Genomic DNA, 16739 nt, shown 5'->3' with positions numbered 1-16739 from the left:
AGAGGAACTCAGCAGATCAGGCATCATCAATGGAAAAGAACAAAGTGTCAATGTTTTGGGCCAAGAACCCTCTTCTGGACTGCTCAGGACCCGGCCCAAGTTGTTGAACAAAAGGACGACAAGAATAAAAGCAGTAACAGGCCATCTTACTCCACTATTCAATGAGGTCATGTGAGATCCTTTACCTCAGTGTCACTCCCTACGCTAATTCTATATCCCTCACTCGATTCATTGACTATTCAAATATCTGTTAACTTTTATCCAGTAAGTGACAGAGGTTCCCGAGTAGAGAATTCCAAAGATCCACTACCCTCCAATTTTCTGTTCATCTCAGTCCTGGCACCCTAGTCAGAGTAGGCATCGTCCCTGTATTTAACCCTTCAATGCCTTGGAAGAATTATGAATATTTGAATTGTGAACAGTTCTGATTACCATAAACTCCTGGTCTATTTAATCTGTCCTCATATGAGAATTCACCCATCCCAGCAATCAGATCAATGGACCTTTGCTGCATTGACTTCCAGTGTGGTCCTTAGGGAGGAAGATCAGATCAGGACACAATATACCTGGTGCAATCTCCCTTTACAATTGAAAGATTTATTATCAAGATATGTATGCAGTATACAAACTTGAGACTCTTCTTCCCATGAATGCAATAAGATGCATTTATTTTTGTATTCAAATTCCCTTACAATAAAGGCCAACATACCACCTGCCTTGTTATTGTTTACTGTACTGGTAACTTTCAGTGTTTCATGCACAGCACACACAGGTCCCTCCAAACACCAGCTCGCTCCAATCTCTCAGAATTTGAAGAATACTTGTCATTTTATTCTACCTCACATTTTTCCACATTATATTGCAGATCACATTCGCACAGACTATTTTCATCTCTGCGAAGCCTCTCGGCACCTTCCTCATTACCGGCACAGTCCCCCAGCTTGGTTTCATCAGCAGACTTGCAAGCATCACACCTGCGTCTTCAACCAAACCACTGCTGTTGTATATGAATGACTGGGATCTGCAGCAACCCTCGAGTCACAGCCTCCCAACACAAAACTGACCCAACTACTTCTACTCTCTGCCTTCCTCAGGATATTAATGTCAATCCCATGTGTTTGATTTTTTAATATCTTCTTATTTAGCACCTTATCAAAGACATTTTAAAAATTCCAGAAACCCCAGATCCACTGGTTCCCCTTATTCTGCTAGTCACAACTTCAAAAAACAAAACGGATTTGTCACATGTGAATCATTTGATTTTGTGGCTTAATTTTTATCTGCTACAATGCAAGCCAGGATCTGAACCAAGATTCCCCAGACTCCCAACCCCTTCAACAAGGCTGCATCATCACTTCAATCCCCTCCTCTGTGGCAATGAACTTGATTTTGTATTTGACTTTGACTGAATCTTCTTTGTTATTACCAGTGTTTTACCCACAAAAGGTCCCCCAGGATGGAACTTCGTCATCTCCCTCCCAGAACTAAACATCACCCAACCTCACTTATCGAAATACAGTGCACAAACTATACTTGTGCATATTCAGAGACCACAACCTTGACTCCTACATTGAAACATATGAAACAAGAGTCCTCACATTAAACACCTGGAAGGCAGTGGTTCTCAACCTGACTAGCCCCGTTATATAACACTGTTCTCCAACAATCAAGTTCCACAACGAGACACTGGATAAATAACAGTTAACTATCAAAACCAACACAAGAGATTCTGCAAATGTTGGGAATCTTGAGCAACACACACACAAAATGCTGCAGGAACTCAGCAAATCAGGCAGAATCTATGAAGGGGAATAAACCGTCATCATCCTGATGAAGGGCCTCGGTTCAAAGTGTCGACTGCTTATTCCCCTCCATAGATGCTGCCCGACCTGTTGAGTTCCTCCAACATTTTGTGTGTGTTGTCCAATGATAAATATCAAGGGTGCTTCCTCGTAGCAAGAGAAATCCACAGCAGCCTCCAGGTGACCGGTTGAACGCGATAAAGATGGCCTAAAAAATCAAAGCTTCAAACCTTCCTCACTGCCCACTGAACAACAGCGATCCCTACCCTCCTGGATGCAGCAGAGACAAGGCCAACCTTCAACAAGCAACCTAAAACACCGGGGAGGTACTACTAACGCAGCCCCTGAAAATAAATTTAGAGGTGATCATTGTTCACTTTCAGATCAATGTTTTAAGGTGAGGAAATCCTGTGTCCAAAATTGGGCATTTCAGATTCAGATTCATTTATTTATCACATGTACCTTGAAATGCATCGTTTACATTAGAAACCAACACAACCTAAGAATGTACTGGGGGCATTATTCTTTGCATTATGCTGCAAAGCCAAAAATTGCATTTGAAACCTTGACAGCTACATTACCAAACCACGTACAATGCATTTTTGCTTTAAATCAGCAGGTGTTTGTAAGAAAGGAAGCTACTTACAAGGGTTGGCTCCATCTGCTACAATAAGCATCCGCAGTGAGGTGAGGTTGATATCTCGTTGGTCTCTGTGTGCTACCAAAGCCCAGTGCATATCCCTGGACTTCACACAAGCTACTTTGGCTGAAATTACAGGGAATGAAATGCATCATTCTCTCTCTAAACTCACTCTTCTTTTCAAAGTAAAATTCAAGTAAAAATCTGCTCAGGTTTTTATTATGTTAATCAAAACTTTCATAGAATGTGCTTTCAATGTGAAATCAGGAATAATATTCAATATTTAAATAATTCCTTCTGCACAACTATCATTAAACAATCCCACTGCACTTACCCTTATATGCATAGACTTTCTGTATCCATGATAGGGGATTCACCTTCATTAATGAATATGGGATACTGATTACATGCATCATGTTCATAACACTCTGAGGAGCACAGTAAAACATAGTGAGAAAACAAAACACTCAGAAATAGCATTTCACTTCAAGGCTAAGCATTTCAGAACTAATTAACATTCTTTCAGAACTAAACCACACTCATACACAGAAATAATAAGAACTTGGAAGTTTCAGCAGTACCAGAATGTTTAAGCAGAACAATACAGTTGTAAGTTGTGGTAGAACTTCACCTCTTTTATTGAGAACCATATCATACATTTTCCAAATAAGATAGCTTGCAGAAATATTTCATAATAAGCTTCCAGATCAGAAGACTGAATCAACAAAACATCCTTCATACTTCCTAGTTTATTGCATGGTGAGATCCAAATATTTCAACCCCCTTCTATTGGAAACTGAAGTATCCACTAATATCCCTTGGTTCTCCTTACTGAAGTACCCATGACTATGACTACCAGCTCTGGAATTGACAGTTGCCAGATTCTCTGCCAACTCCCCAGGCTCTGAATTCTCATGATCCTCTTAAACTGCCTGGTTCTGTTCCCAATGCTCCCTTTAAATCTAACAAATAGTAACAAAGAACAAAAAGTGATTTAGAATTGTGTCCCAATTTTAATAAACTAAAATTCATTAGTTCAGAATGTCTGTTGGTCCAGCATCACCAACGTCTCAGGAAGGTGGGATTAACAAAGGCTTAGAATAAATTCCGTGGGACAAGAGTAGGGAGAAACAGTCCTGTTTTTTCTTTCTTGGATTGAGGTAGAAGTTGTGGTGCTGGATTGGAGGACTGTGGAGACAATGAGAGGGAAGTTCTTTTCAGTAAGGCCAGTGCCTCTAGAAATAATGGCCATATATTCTGTGGTGGTTTCTTGGTCCAAGCACTTTGAGATGGAAGTCAGTTCACCAAAGAACAATTGTGCTGCCTTCCGCATTTCATGACAATGTTGGTCGTACTTACTCTCTTTCTCTCTACCTACAGATGTTGCCAGTTGTACCATTTATTTTTTTCTCTTTTTCACACATCTTGTCCAGGTTCAAATTTGGATATAAATCTGAACACATCACAAATGGATTCACTTAAGGTAAGTCTCTTCCTTAGTTCTCCACTACCATTGTCGCTTGTTTCAAAAAGAGAACCTACTCTATATAATGTGCAATACTCATGTTACTATTTAATCATGATGTTTCGTATATAATGTGCAATACTCATATAATACTTATATAATACTATATAATGTGCAATACTCATGTTACTATTTAATCATGATGTTTCGTATCTTGAATCTGCTAAATCCTACTTCCCTCACATGCAGACTTATCACACATGGAAGCCTCCTTGTAGGAACCACCCACTCAAAGTTCTACTTTGTTCTTTGTCCATTCACGTCACTTAGAATTTCTCCTGCCTACAATGCAACTCAAATTTGAATTATTGAATTAAGGATGAAATCAAACACAATCTAATACTGATGATTATGACAGTTAAAACATAGCAGGGTTGTTTAAAACATAAATTAGTACTGTTGAACTTGTTTACAAACAAAATTAAAATGTGATTGGTATTGTCTTACACTGATTAAGTCAAAGCAATCATTATTCAAGACTACTGAAATATAACTGCACAAAAGGAGGAAATTTGGTCTACCAAACCAACCTTGCTATTCTTATTGATGAAAATTAATCATATACTTATAAAGGAGAATAAGATGATGAGAGGCATTGATCTTGTGGATAGTCAGAGGCTTTATCCCAGGGCCGGAATGGTTGCCACAAGAGGACACAGGTTTAAGGTGCTGGGGAGTAGGTACAGAGGAGATGTCAAGGGTAAGTTTTTTACTCAGAGAGTGGTGAGTGCGTGGAATGGGCTGCCGGCAACGGTGGTGGAGGCAGATACGATAGGGTCTTTTAAGAGACTTTTAGATAGGTACATGGAGCTTAGAAAAATAGAGGGCTATGGGGAAGTCTAGTAATTTCTAAGGTAGGGACATGTTCGGCACAACTTTGTGGGCCAAAGGGCCTGTAATGTGTTGTAGGTTTTCTATGTTTTTATGAGAAATTAAAATTTCAGTACTTCTTATTTGCAGGAGCAAAATCATATTTTATATGTTTTTTGGGGGCAACTGACAAGTTGAGAGAAGATGGCAGAGGTGAAGATGTGTGAAGGTGATCTAATGGGAAGAGCTTTAACATGTCAGCAGCATCACTCACAAATCCAAAGAGACCAACCCTCATTCTAAAACTTTACTCATGTGTTTCTTAAGAAGTGAAATAGATAGTGGGAAAGACAGCTAAGCTATGTTGGGAGAAAAAAATCTCAGGTTGGTTGGACCATATAACCTCCTCCTGCCCTAGGAAACCCTGATGTAAAATGATCAGTTAGATGAAACCCACAATCTTCAACAGAAAGAAAACATGAATTTCTGATGTGCCGTATCTATATGCATGGATTTAATAAAATAAACTTACCGTAAGAATACCATGCCACAAACCAACATCTTTCTTAAAATCCAATACATTCACAATGGTTTCCGCTGTTTAAGAAAGATAAGACTATCTCAGCTGAAGTAAAGTTTTTGAAGAGAATTTTAAAAAAAGAATACATTTCACTTCAATCCAAGTGTCACAATGTATTTATTTCTCCCTCCAATTTTCTCCACATGTCCATTCTTTCCTAAAGGGAGGTATCATTTAGACACACAGAGCTATTTATTACTCATCACATTATGTAGTGGGACACTGCATGCTTGGGGTGTTATGACTCAGCGCTAGTTCTTTTCAACAAAATGTACCTCAGTTCTTGTTCCACTGGCAGATATGTAAGAATGAACACTTACAAATATCAGCATATTTACAAACACAAGGGACTCTACACACAGCAACACACACAAAATGATGGAGGAACTCAGCAGAACAGGCAGATGCTATGGAGGGGATTAAGCAATCGATGTTTCAGGCTGAGACCCTTCATCAAGACTCAACAGTACAATTAAATATGTTTTTACCTTATTTTTACTGGAATGGAAGGCCCTTCAGCCTCATCAACAGCAGACATCGACTTCAACCTCAATACAAGAATGAACTGGGTCTATTCGGTATACTTATCAATCAGTTTCTCTGTATTTTGGCTCATGATACTTTGGAACCCAAGTTTTAATACAAATTTTATTATTTTAGAATTTTCCCCTTCCTAGATAAAGTTTAAGAATTTATTTATTAAAAAGATTCTGGATACATCTACTAAGCATATTAAATATTTTGTATTTCCTTCTATAATTTTCCATATTTCAGTTTGATTCAGATCAAGTATTGTTAATAATTAAGGGTCATTTGTATTTGTTTTAGAGGGTAAAGAATTTACAGAAAAAAAATAACAAGCTCCAGCTAATTATTAATTCAACTTCTTGTTTTCCCTGAATTACTGCACTGCTTTTATTTGAACAAAACTCATGCATGCACTCTTGGATTGATCACCAATTATTGATAAATAACAGTCTGGGTTTTATTAGATGTGGTGTCTTGAAGGTGTCACAAATTGCAAAAAAAATCAAGTGGTCATTTACAGGAATATAAACTACCAAAACAAATTTCAAATACGCCAGCTATATTGCTAATCCAATTATTCAGCATTTTATTGACACATCTTCTTGAAAACACTATGGCTCCGGATTACTGTAAATATTTTATCACGTTTTACAATAAGGACTTAGAAAAAAAAACACTACTGGGGGCAGCACAGTATTGCAGAAAGCAGCACTGCTGTTGTCTGGCCTCAGCAAACCACATTCAAACCTAACCCTGATGCTGCGTGGAGTTCACATGCTCTTCCTGGGACCATCTAGGCTTCCTCCAAGTGCTCCGATTTCCTCCCACAACCCAAAGACATGCTGCTTGATAGGTTAGTTAGCTGCTGTACATTGGTAAATTACAACAGATCTGAGGCTGGGGTGGGGGGCGGGCACGAGAATAAGGGGCACATGAGAAAGAACGGGTGATAGAGAAATGTGCAGGAATGTGACTTGTGAGACTCAGCACAGACATGATGGGTCTCAACGCCTCCTTCTCTGTCACAAACATGAGAAATGAGAATCAGAAACCCCAAAACCCAGTGCCAGTGAATTCTTTGACAGAGAACACATTGAGAATTTTTCAAGTAAATCGATCTCTAAATCCTAATCATCCAAATCGATGGGCGTAGGGATTGGGCTCACAGTTGTGAACACATGGTGTAAGTAATGTCAGCATTCCAAACACATTACTTTCAAAACTGCAGGAAACTATACAACTGCCATTGTCCTTAACATTAACATCTTAAAATTATCAGCGCACGTTAAGGAATGCCAATAGTAGAATTTTTTAAATCGCATTAAAATAGATAATGCTATTATTTTAGCAATTTCTTCAGATTCGTTCACTCAGAGAATAGATAAGAGGCTGATGATGATAATCAATGCGTTTGTTAATAGCTTGCAGTTTACTCAGTTCTAGATCTGCTACCGAGTGTAGGTTTCACTTGGAGATTCATTCACATGCCACACAAGCTCTCGCTTTCTAAATAGGCACCAGCTTATGTTGATACACAGGACATTTCATTGTAAGATATTAGCGTCTCTCCACTTACAGAACTAAGTTACACAGCTGCTTTGGTCTTACTTGCTTTAAGTAATAGGAAAAAGGAAAGGAAGCCTTACCTTCTGTGTATGCACAAGCCTGAGTCAGAGCCTGACAATGGGTCAGGAGTGCAATTCTGGTCACAGTGACGCCTAACACGCTGCCATCCTTACAGGTCTTGTACTAATAATGAAAAACAGGCCAAGGATGTTGATGCAGTTGGGAGCACTCAGTGCAATTTACTTTGCAATTCTGCAACCAGACAACTTTCCCCCCACATATAACAGCCTTACGAACAGTTAGGATAAACCTTCTGTATTTCTCCAATAGGTCCACTGAAGCAATCCAATCCACCCTGCCATTATTTTACACTTTCTAGATGCATTCATCCAAACATTCATTATTGATACTGTACCTTCCTTAAAGACAGAAGGATTTAGCATATAAGTACTTTTGTTATAGAAATCTCACTCACTTTTTAAAATTACTCCATCCGGGAAATGGTACCACAGCATTAAAGCCAGGACTAATAGACTCCAGGACAGCTTCTTTCACCAAGCCATCAGACTGATTAATTCACGCTGACACAATTGTATTTCTAAGCCATATTGACTGTTCTGTTGTATACCTTACTGTACATACTATTTATTACAAATTACTATAATTGGCACATTGCACATTTAGACGGAGACATAACGTAAAGATTTTTACTTCTCACGTAAGTGAAGGATGTAAGAAATAAAATCAATTCAATTCAAGAGCATTGAATACAATTGCCCTTAACATCACAAAGTGAACTCAACTAAAATACTTATTTCTGTGCTGTTACATATTTATAATATGTTATCAGTCATATCTATACAAAAACAGATAACTGAAGAAGCAGTCTCCTAATCCATGCCACAACTTTCCCAGAAGCTGGGAAAAAGATTTTCCAAATTACATATTATATCTGAAGACTATAGTTAAACATAACCAAAGCAAATTGTCGTAAATTTAAAAACTCAACACAAATAATCTACTCTACCTTGATTCCAAACAGGTTTCTGCATCCAAAGATGCAGTAATTCAAAAGAAAATGTCTAGCATATGTTTGCTACTTACCTCTAAATAAAATTATAAGTTACTGCCTTTGAGATTTAAATTAACCTCAACAGGTGTCTGTGACCATGAATTACATTTCATGTTCTTTCCACAGTGATACCAGAACTAGACTCTATGTAGCTGATACAATTTCACTTTCCTGATCACAAAGCTACTTCTGATCTTGAAATATGTAAACCAATTATTCCACATGATGTTTATATAATACATGAAAATTTGAGCAGGTATGCCTGTTAGACCCTTCAAGCCTGCCTCACTGTTTAATATTGTCATGTCTGATCCACGCTGACCTCAAATCCTCTTCTATGTCATTTCTCCATTCCTCTCTAACCCTTGATTTATCAAATATTTATCCACCTCCACTTTAACTACTTCCAACTTCCACCACCTGCCAGGGCAGAGATTCACTGTCTTACGCTGGAAGAAGTTTTAAATGACCAGCCCCTTGACTTGTAATTGTGTTACCTTGTTTGTGACTCCCCTGTTAGTGAATGTATTCCATTATCTAACCTGTCAAGGATCTTATACAGTGGCGCTGGAAAGTTTGTGAAGCCTGTAGAATTTTCTCCATTTCTGCATAAATATGACCTAAAACATGATCAGATCTTCACCCAAGTCCAACATGTAATACTGGATCATTTTTCTCAATAAATAAATGAACAAGCATAATTTTTTGTGTTATTTATTTAATTGAGTTTTCTTTATCTAGTTTTAGAACGCATGAAGATCTGATCACATTTTAGGTCATATTTATGCAGAAATAGAATTCTACAGGGTTCACAAACCTTCTAGCACCACTGTATGTTTGAATAAGGTTAACCCTCATTTTTATAGAGACCCGAACTATTTAGTCTCTCTTGATAGCTTTACCCTTTCAACCTTGGAATCAGCTTGTACTGCCTCAGCGTCACCCTGTACAATTGCAACAGAACATCCCAAGTTTTAAATTCTACTCCTTTTGCAATGAAAGCCAAAATGTCATTGGCCTTCTGAACTACTAGCTGCTTGCTAGCTTTTTGCAATTTATGCACTAGAACACCTAAATCCCTCTGTATGACACTCACTTGTATTCCATCTTCATTTTGTTGATAATCTGCCTTTTGATTTCTTTATCTGAAGTGAATGGCCTCACACAGGGTACAATGAACTCCATTTGCCAGAATTTCGCCCACTCACTCAATCTTATCTTTCTCTTTTTGCAGAATCACAATATAACCCTTCCACCATTTTCGTATCATCAGCAGACATGAAACTAGCTCTGCATACTAATCCTTCCTCCAGGTCACTAATGTAAATAATGAGCAATTGTGTGCAAAGAACAGAGCGCTGAGATACTGCACCAGTAACCTCCTTATCCAGTCTGAAAAGGTCCCATTTATCTAACTCCTTGTTTACTGTGAGACAGTCAGTTTTTAATCGGTTCTAATCCGCTTCCTTTATTATGGGCTTTTAATTTATGCATCAGCCTAATATTTGACACTTTGTCAAAAGGTCTTTGGAAATCTAAAAACACAGGTTCTCTTTATTAATTCTCCCTGTTACATCTCAACAAATTTGAGCAAATTTTGGCAAATCTGACTTATCTTTATGAATCCATGTTGACTAGCTTTAATTAAATTCATCTTTCCTAAATGATTAACTCTTTCCACTTTGATGACTGACTCTAGTGTCGTACTGATAATAGTTATTAAAGTAACCAGCCTCTAGTTCTCTGCCTTGGCCTTTCTTTTTTTGAACAAAGAGTCACATTAACCCATTTAAAACCTTAGGGATATGATATCCGATTATATTAAACAGGTTAATGTGTTAATACCAGTCCATGGTGAAGACTTAAGCAAGAAGTGTATTCAATATATTCAACTCCTTTGTTTTTGGTTGTATAAGGACTGCGCTCTGTTTTTTTTAAAAAAAAGAAAAATGCATCTGAAATCTCCACATCCACCTTTTTCAAACCAACACGTTTCTGACCAGACAAAAGTCAAGAATGAAAGTCCAGCCTGTAAACATGTTCTTAATGTTCATCAATGCCACTGCTTAGTTGTCATAGCAGGAACGTTCAGTTTCCTGCCTTTACTTCCACTCCAACTTAAAGCTGAGAGTGAAAAAACAACATTTTGGGGTTCGCAGGTTATGGAGACCTGATTTATAAAAATCCAATTTAAGACAATTTGAAAAGAAATTCAAGATAGATAAGTTTATAACAGAGAGGCAAATTTCTTTTGGAGTGATGACATAGCAAACAGTTTTTAAAATAAAATGTTGTTTACATTCAAGCTCGTCACAGTAAGCAATTGATAGAATTGCTTGTAAGATTAACCTGGCAGTCCTCAGCAGGTGGCTACTAAAGATGTTTGCTTTGGAAACTGACAAATTACTTGTAAAATACTTTATCAAACAAAGGAACATCCATTGAAACTAACCATGGTACTGTATGTGAAAAATTCTCTTAGTCTATAACAATGTAGCCACACAGAGGAGAGCAATTGATAAGATGTTCTTGTTAATCGATCCTCTTTGAAATACTTCGTTTCTGACTTGCAGAAAGATTGGTTTTAGGATAGTTGTCAGGAATGGAATCCTTATATAAACTGGGGACTGCCTGAATGAATCTGAATACCCAGCAAATCTCAGGCAGGGTGAGGCTTCTCAGGCGTTTTCCTGGCAGAAATCTCCTGTTGTGCTCCGCTGAGGTCATGGAAGCAGAATACAAGAATCCCTGAGGAATTTCTCATGTGCAGATTCCTCATACAGAATACAGATGCCCTCATGGCATTATACTGATGTATGAGCTAATGAATAACTTCACCATGGACGGTCCCAATCTGGGCTGAGAAAGGAGAAGGTTTGGGCATGGGTCTAGCAACCCCATTCCATAAAATGCCAGAGCTACCCAAACACCAGGAGAAGCTCCAAACATCTCATCCCTGGGAGAGGAAGGATCTTTGAGGATAGGGCCTGAACAGTAGGGGTAATGGGCTTAAAAAGAAGATGATCTAATGAATGCTCTATATTCCTTTTGAAAATGTGTGCTTTGTTTAATGACCAAAGCTTTTGCCCAGCCTAAGGGGAGCACAATAAGAAATTAGCGGTAACGGAATGTTCACCTCTCCCTTTTGTCATCATATCTGTAAACTTGCCAAAAGTTAACAGAAATAATTGACTTAAATTCTAACTGACAATGTTAAGTTACATCTGTGAGTAGTTTAGACGGTGTGGCTACAATATTAGCTTACCAACCAACTTTAAGTGTGCACATTTATAAATGTACCCTAAACATCACAGGGATGAATTCTAAAATCAGTTAGACATCACTAGCAATGGAGAAAATGTAATTGCTTTTCAATTTTTATAGGCAAATTTTAAGTGCCTTGAAGATCACATTCCTTACAAGTTGGAAGATAGTTATGACATTGATTGATCAATTGGATGGAAAACACTTTGCTTAGAACTTCAGTTCATCTCACCTCAATGTATGCAGTGTCATTGTTTGCATCCTTGATATGAGGGAACCAGTCCCGTGGAGGCTTAGACAGGTGCTTAGATTCTGTTACAAACCACAGCAACCGTGGCCAACCTAAAACAAAATGAGAAAAGGCAAAATCATCCTAACCTTCAAAACTCCAATACATTTAGGTGCATATATTTCCGATCAATTAAGTCATATTTTAATTAATAATTTTATGATTGTTATAAAACAAATTAAAAATACAGTAGATTCCAGTTAATTGGACCATTGGTTAATTGGGACAGCTCTTCAAGAACAAAAAGTAATCATGAAAATGGCTAGGCTTCCCTTTATTTCTTTGGGACATTGTCCCTTAATTGGGGCCGGAGACTGTTGCTAACCAGCATCGGTTTCGTCCATTTGTGTGGCCAGTAAACACTACACTGTACTTACTGCAAATAGATTTTAAATAGCGTCAGTTGTGTGTGTTTGTGCTTAAAAAGCAGCGATTTTTGTCACTGATAGTTGGCAAGGAATAAGCAGTCAGAAAATTCAGAAATGTTTTGCTCACTGCAGTGCCAAGCATTGAGGCTTGGAGATGCTAGAAGTGGCCAGGAATGAAAAGGAAATCATTTCACTAGTTCAACAAGTTAGGAACTAGGAAGAATTTAAAGGTACAGTAATGACAATCATCTTGAACATTACAATGGTAATGATCTGAAGGATGCACTTGTCGAAAGCATTGCACAAAGGCAGTAAGGAGGTGTCGGTGCTGACTTTGTTCATTTACAGTCAATCAAAAGAACATGGCTGCATATACTGGATGAGTTCCTCCATTGCTAACTATTAGGAACAGTTTTGGTAACGTTTCATTTTGTTCTGTATTTTATTTAAATACATAATTTGTTACTAAGTTAAATGGTAGTTTGTCTTTTTTACACCTTTTTAACTATTTCCATGAAATTTTGACTAATTTGGGTAACTGGTTAACTGGGCCAAAATGCACAGGTCCCAATGTGTCCCAATTAACCGGAATCCACTGTATACATATTCTAGCTAAAGTACAATTGGTGGAAAATATTATAATAGCTTATTCACAAGAACAATGACATAGTAAATGAACCATAGTAAACTTACTGTATTTGATTTTTTGTTGGTTCTTTACATTAGAATTAGAAATACAAAGATATATATTTTACACAAACATGCACATAGAAGAGGAATGACAAAACAATTAAGCATCTGAACCCAGGGTTATCATGATTTATTTGAAGAGTAGAGCTTTCTTTAAGCTCTCTCAATGAGCATTATATCCAAATGCACAACTCTACAATGCACGTGAAATTCTAATGTACCACATTAGCTAATCCTCTCTGCTTCTGAATAAGGTTGCCAATTACTATCAAATTATAGACTCTGCTGGGTTTTGAAATGTGCCCAGTAAACATCTGGAACTGAAAATGCCAATGTTAACTTTGTTGAAAGTTCTTGCAGCCCAAGAAGAAATGTTACATCCTATTAGGTTAGAATAGATTTGCAATTTGTCTCCAGAAGTGAATGGATTAAGTTCAATTCCATTCCTCTATCACATTTTACACTTCTCGGTTTGGAAACTGAATATTATCTTCCAAATAATGTGCTTAGGTACCTGAAATATCAGCATTAGAATGTTTGTTTTAAATATTAATGCTCAGACAATACCACATAAACAAATTCTTGACTTCTTTTTGTCTGTATGTAAGATGGACCGTCGGTTTTTAAATTATAAATCAACTTATAATTTTTCATTGGTGTTGTTATTGAACCACCATGTAAAGAAAAAGAATGTTATGTTATATTGTGAAGAAATTGCAACAAAGAGAACAAACCTCACAATTCATGGAGCTGCACGTGTTAGAGAATTTAGCTTTGTCTGAGAAGTTAAATGACAACAAAATGCAACTAATGTGGAAAGAGTAAACGAAGTGAAACAAAATTACCTTTAAACTGGAGAATCTCGCCTGTTGGACTTTTAGGCAAACCTTTATGGCAAGCATCACTGGTCAGTGCTACAGTAACCCCACAACTTCCCAAAAGAAAACCAATTTGTTGGCTTCCAGCATCCTGATGGGAAATGAATAAAAACAATTCTGTCCTGTGATGTATTTCAAATTTTAAATTTGAAAATGTTAAAAAAAAAATCTTCGTGCTGATACGGGAGAGGAAAGATGGACATTTATAATAAAAACAAAATCACTATAACTTAACTTATTACAATTATTGAATGTACAGAATTATGATACAAACAAATTTAAAGACATGCACTTTTCAATAGTCTGCAACTTAATAAATATATATGTGATAAATATGTATTGAATAATGACATCCTTGGGCTGAATTCCATGCCTGTATGAGAATACTATCATGGCAAATCCACATTTAACCCTTTGAAAGTTTCACATTGGCCCTTGTTTTCAATACAGAGTAAATCTGGAGAAGCAACATTGCCTCTGGTACATTTACGGCCACTCTGCAGATTTACAGGTTGTTACCTGGAAGCATTAGGGTTGCTCCATTGACTATCGGTTAGATGGAATGGTCTATTGAAAGGCAAAGAACTTGTGCGATTTATGGAACTCTGGAATGCAATGCACCACAGAGAAATGCTCCCATAAACTAATAAATATGACTAAGAGAAGTCAGCTTATTTCACTTTGAACTTTGGAGTTTGAGGTAACACAGAGAGACGTGTGCAGGGGATGCCCTGCCAGGGAGTGGTAGAGGCAACTACTTTAGAAGATTATAGAAACTTTTAGATAGGCACATGGATGTTAGAAGAATGGAGAGCTATGTTGGAGGGAAGAGTTATATTGATCTTAAGAGTAGGTTACAAGATCATGGGCTGAAGACCCTGTACTGTATTGTACTGTAGTATTCTATGTTAAATGCACACCCTCTGCCATTCAAAAGTTCAGGTCTTGAATTACTTTTCTTCACAGCATCAGGAGTCGGAGAAACTCACCCCTGTATAGAAATCCTTTGCAGGTACTCTATTCAAGTACTGTCTTCTGTTTTTTAATGCCATGCCTATTATTGCTGGTCTTCAACAACTCCTGACTCCAAGAGCCAAACCAGTCCTCATCTAATTACAGTGGGCTCCAGTTACTTGGGCTGTCAGTTAATTAGGGCAGCCACTTATGTGGGGCAACTCTTAAAGAACAAAAACTAATCAAGAAAGTAGCTGGGATTTCCTTCATTTATTTGGGATACTATGTCACTTATTGTAGCAGGACACCTTTGCCGAACAGTTTCTAACTAGTGTCAGTCGGCTGCACTTGGGTGGCTGTTAGATTCTACACTGTGCTTATAATGAGAGTTTTTAAATAGCGTTAATTGTGTGCATTTGTGTTCAAAAAGCAGTGATTTGTGTCACCGGTAGTTGGTGAGAAACTAACAGTAAGACAATTCCAAACTATTTTGCTCTCTGCGGTTTCAAACATTCAGGCTTGGAGATGCCAGAAATGGCTGGGATTGAAAATGAAACAATTTCACTACTTCAGCAAGTTAGGAAACCATGAAGAATTTGAAAGTAGACAATCTTATTGAATGTTGTAACAAAAATGAAGATCGGAAGATTGAACAGCTTTTGACTAGTGTCCATCGCTTGCACTTGTGTGGCCGTTCCACACTACACGTGCCTAGAGCCAACAGTCTTTAAATAGCGTTAAGTTGTGTGTGTGTTTGTGTTGTGTTATGTTATTCATTTGGAATGACCAACACTGCTTCATGCAGGAAGGCAATGAAGGCAATCCATTACCTGCACTAGGAGTCTGCGCTGATTTTGTTCATTTAGTCAATCAAAACAACACGGCAGTGTTCAATGGATGAATTTTTCTGCCAATAACTACTAAGAACTAATACGCAGTTTCACAGCACTGTAGTAATATTGGTAGTGTTTTAATTCATTCTGTATTTCATTTAAATACATGATTTGTTACTTAATTAAACAGTATTTTACCTTTTGTTAAACCACTTCGATGAAAGTTCGGCTCATTGGGGCAGCTGCTTCATTGGGCCAATATGTACTGGTCACAATGTGTTCCAATTAACCGGAACCCGCTGTATATCTTTAAATCTTGCTCCAGGAAAAAGGCTGTCCCAAAACCCGCTGAATAAACTCATTTAGGATTCACTCACACAAAATTCCTAGCGTACATAAGCCAGCCACCATGGTCAATGAGCAATCCCACTATTATGTTGCCACATCCTGTATTTTGACTACAGTGGCTGGTCCAACAGCTACAGAATGAAAAGATATTCAGAGTTTCTAGTCTGCAAATTATAATTTGATTTACTGTTGTCACGTGTACATTGAAAACCTATCTGTCCATACAGAACAATTCATGACACTAGTGGAATCAAACTCTCACTGACCCAGGTTTCCTGATTGACCTTTGGGCTTTGATCTTCGGTATAGATTCCAAGATTCGCCAATGATGTCGAATGAGGACTCGGGATGAGGGCCCCGAAATCCAGACTCGCCTTTGACGGAAGACTGAAAACTAAGCCTATAGAACTCCAGTCTCACCGATCCGTGTACCTGTTGAGGTCACCAGCCCTTGTGCCTCCAGTCTGCAGGGAAATCTGATCAGGAACCCACCAATAACTGACTGACCTGGGGATGGGGTGGTGATCAGCCCTTCTCTTCTCTGGTCTGCCAGCCCGATATCCGATTATGGATATCCTTCATCTCATGTCCA

The 16739-nt window shown here is 37.9% G+C and overlaps 1 protein-coding gene across 4 annotated transcripts in view; it reads right to left on the bottom strand.

Annotated features, from left to right (window-relative positions):
- Window positions 1–16739, bottom strand: part of LOC134344498 (disco-interacting protein 2 homolog C) — a 664610-nt gene that overhangs the window by 155623 nt on the left and 492248 nt on the right. For all 4 annotated transcript variants that reach the window (XM_063044395.1, XM_063044396.1, XM_063044397.1 and 1 more), the window contains 6 exons: window positions 13980–14103; window positions 12020–12129; window positions 7532–7634; window positions 5310–5374; window positions 2777–2870; window positions 2449–2568 (listed from right to left, as the gene is read on the bottom strand). In XM_063044395.1, coding sequence (XP_062900465.1) covers window positions 2449–2568; window positions 2777–2870; window positions 5310–5374; window positions 7532–7634; window positions 12020–12129; window positions 13980–14103 — 616 coding nt within the window. The remainder of the gene's footprint in view (window positions 1–2448; window positions 2569–2776; window positions 2871–5309; window positions 5375–7531; window positions 7635–12019; window positions 12130–13979; window positions 14104–16739) is intronic.

This window comes from Mobula hypostoma, chromosome 3 (genome assembly GCF_963921235.1).
Source record: "Mobula hypostoma chromosome 3, sMobHyp1.1, whole genome shotgun sequence".
NCBI classification, from domain to species: domain Eukaryota; kingdom Metazoa; phylum Chordata; class Chondrichthyes; order Myliobatiformes; family Myliobatidae; genus Mobula; species Mobula hypostoma.
This window is presented reverse-complemented; position numbering and strand designations above follow the sequence as displayed.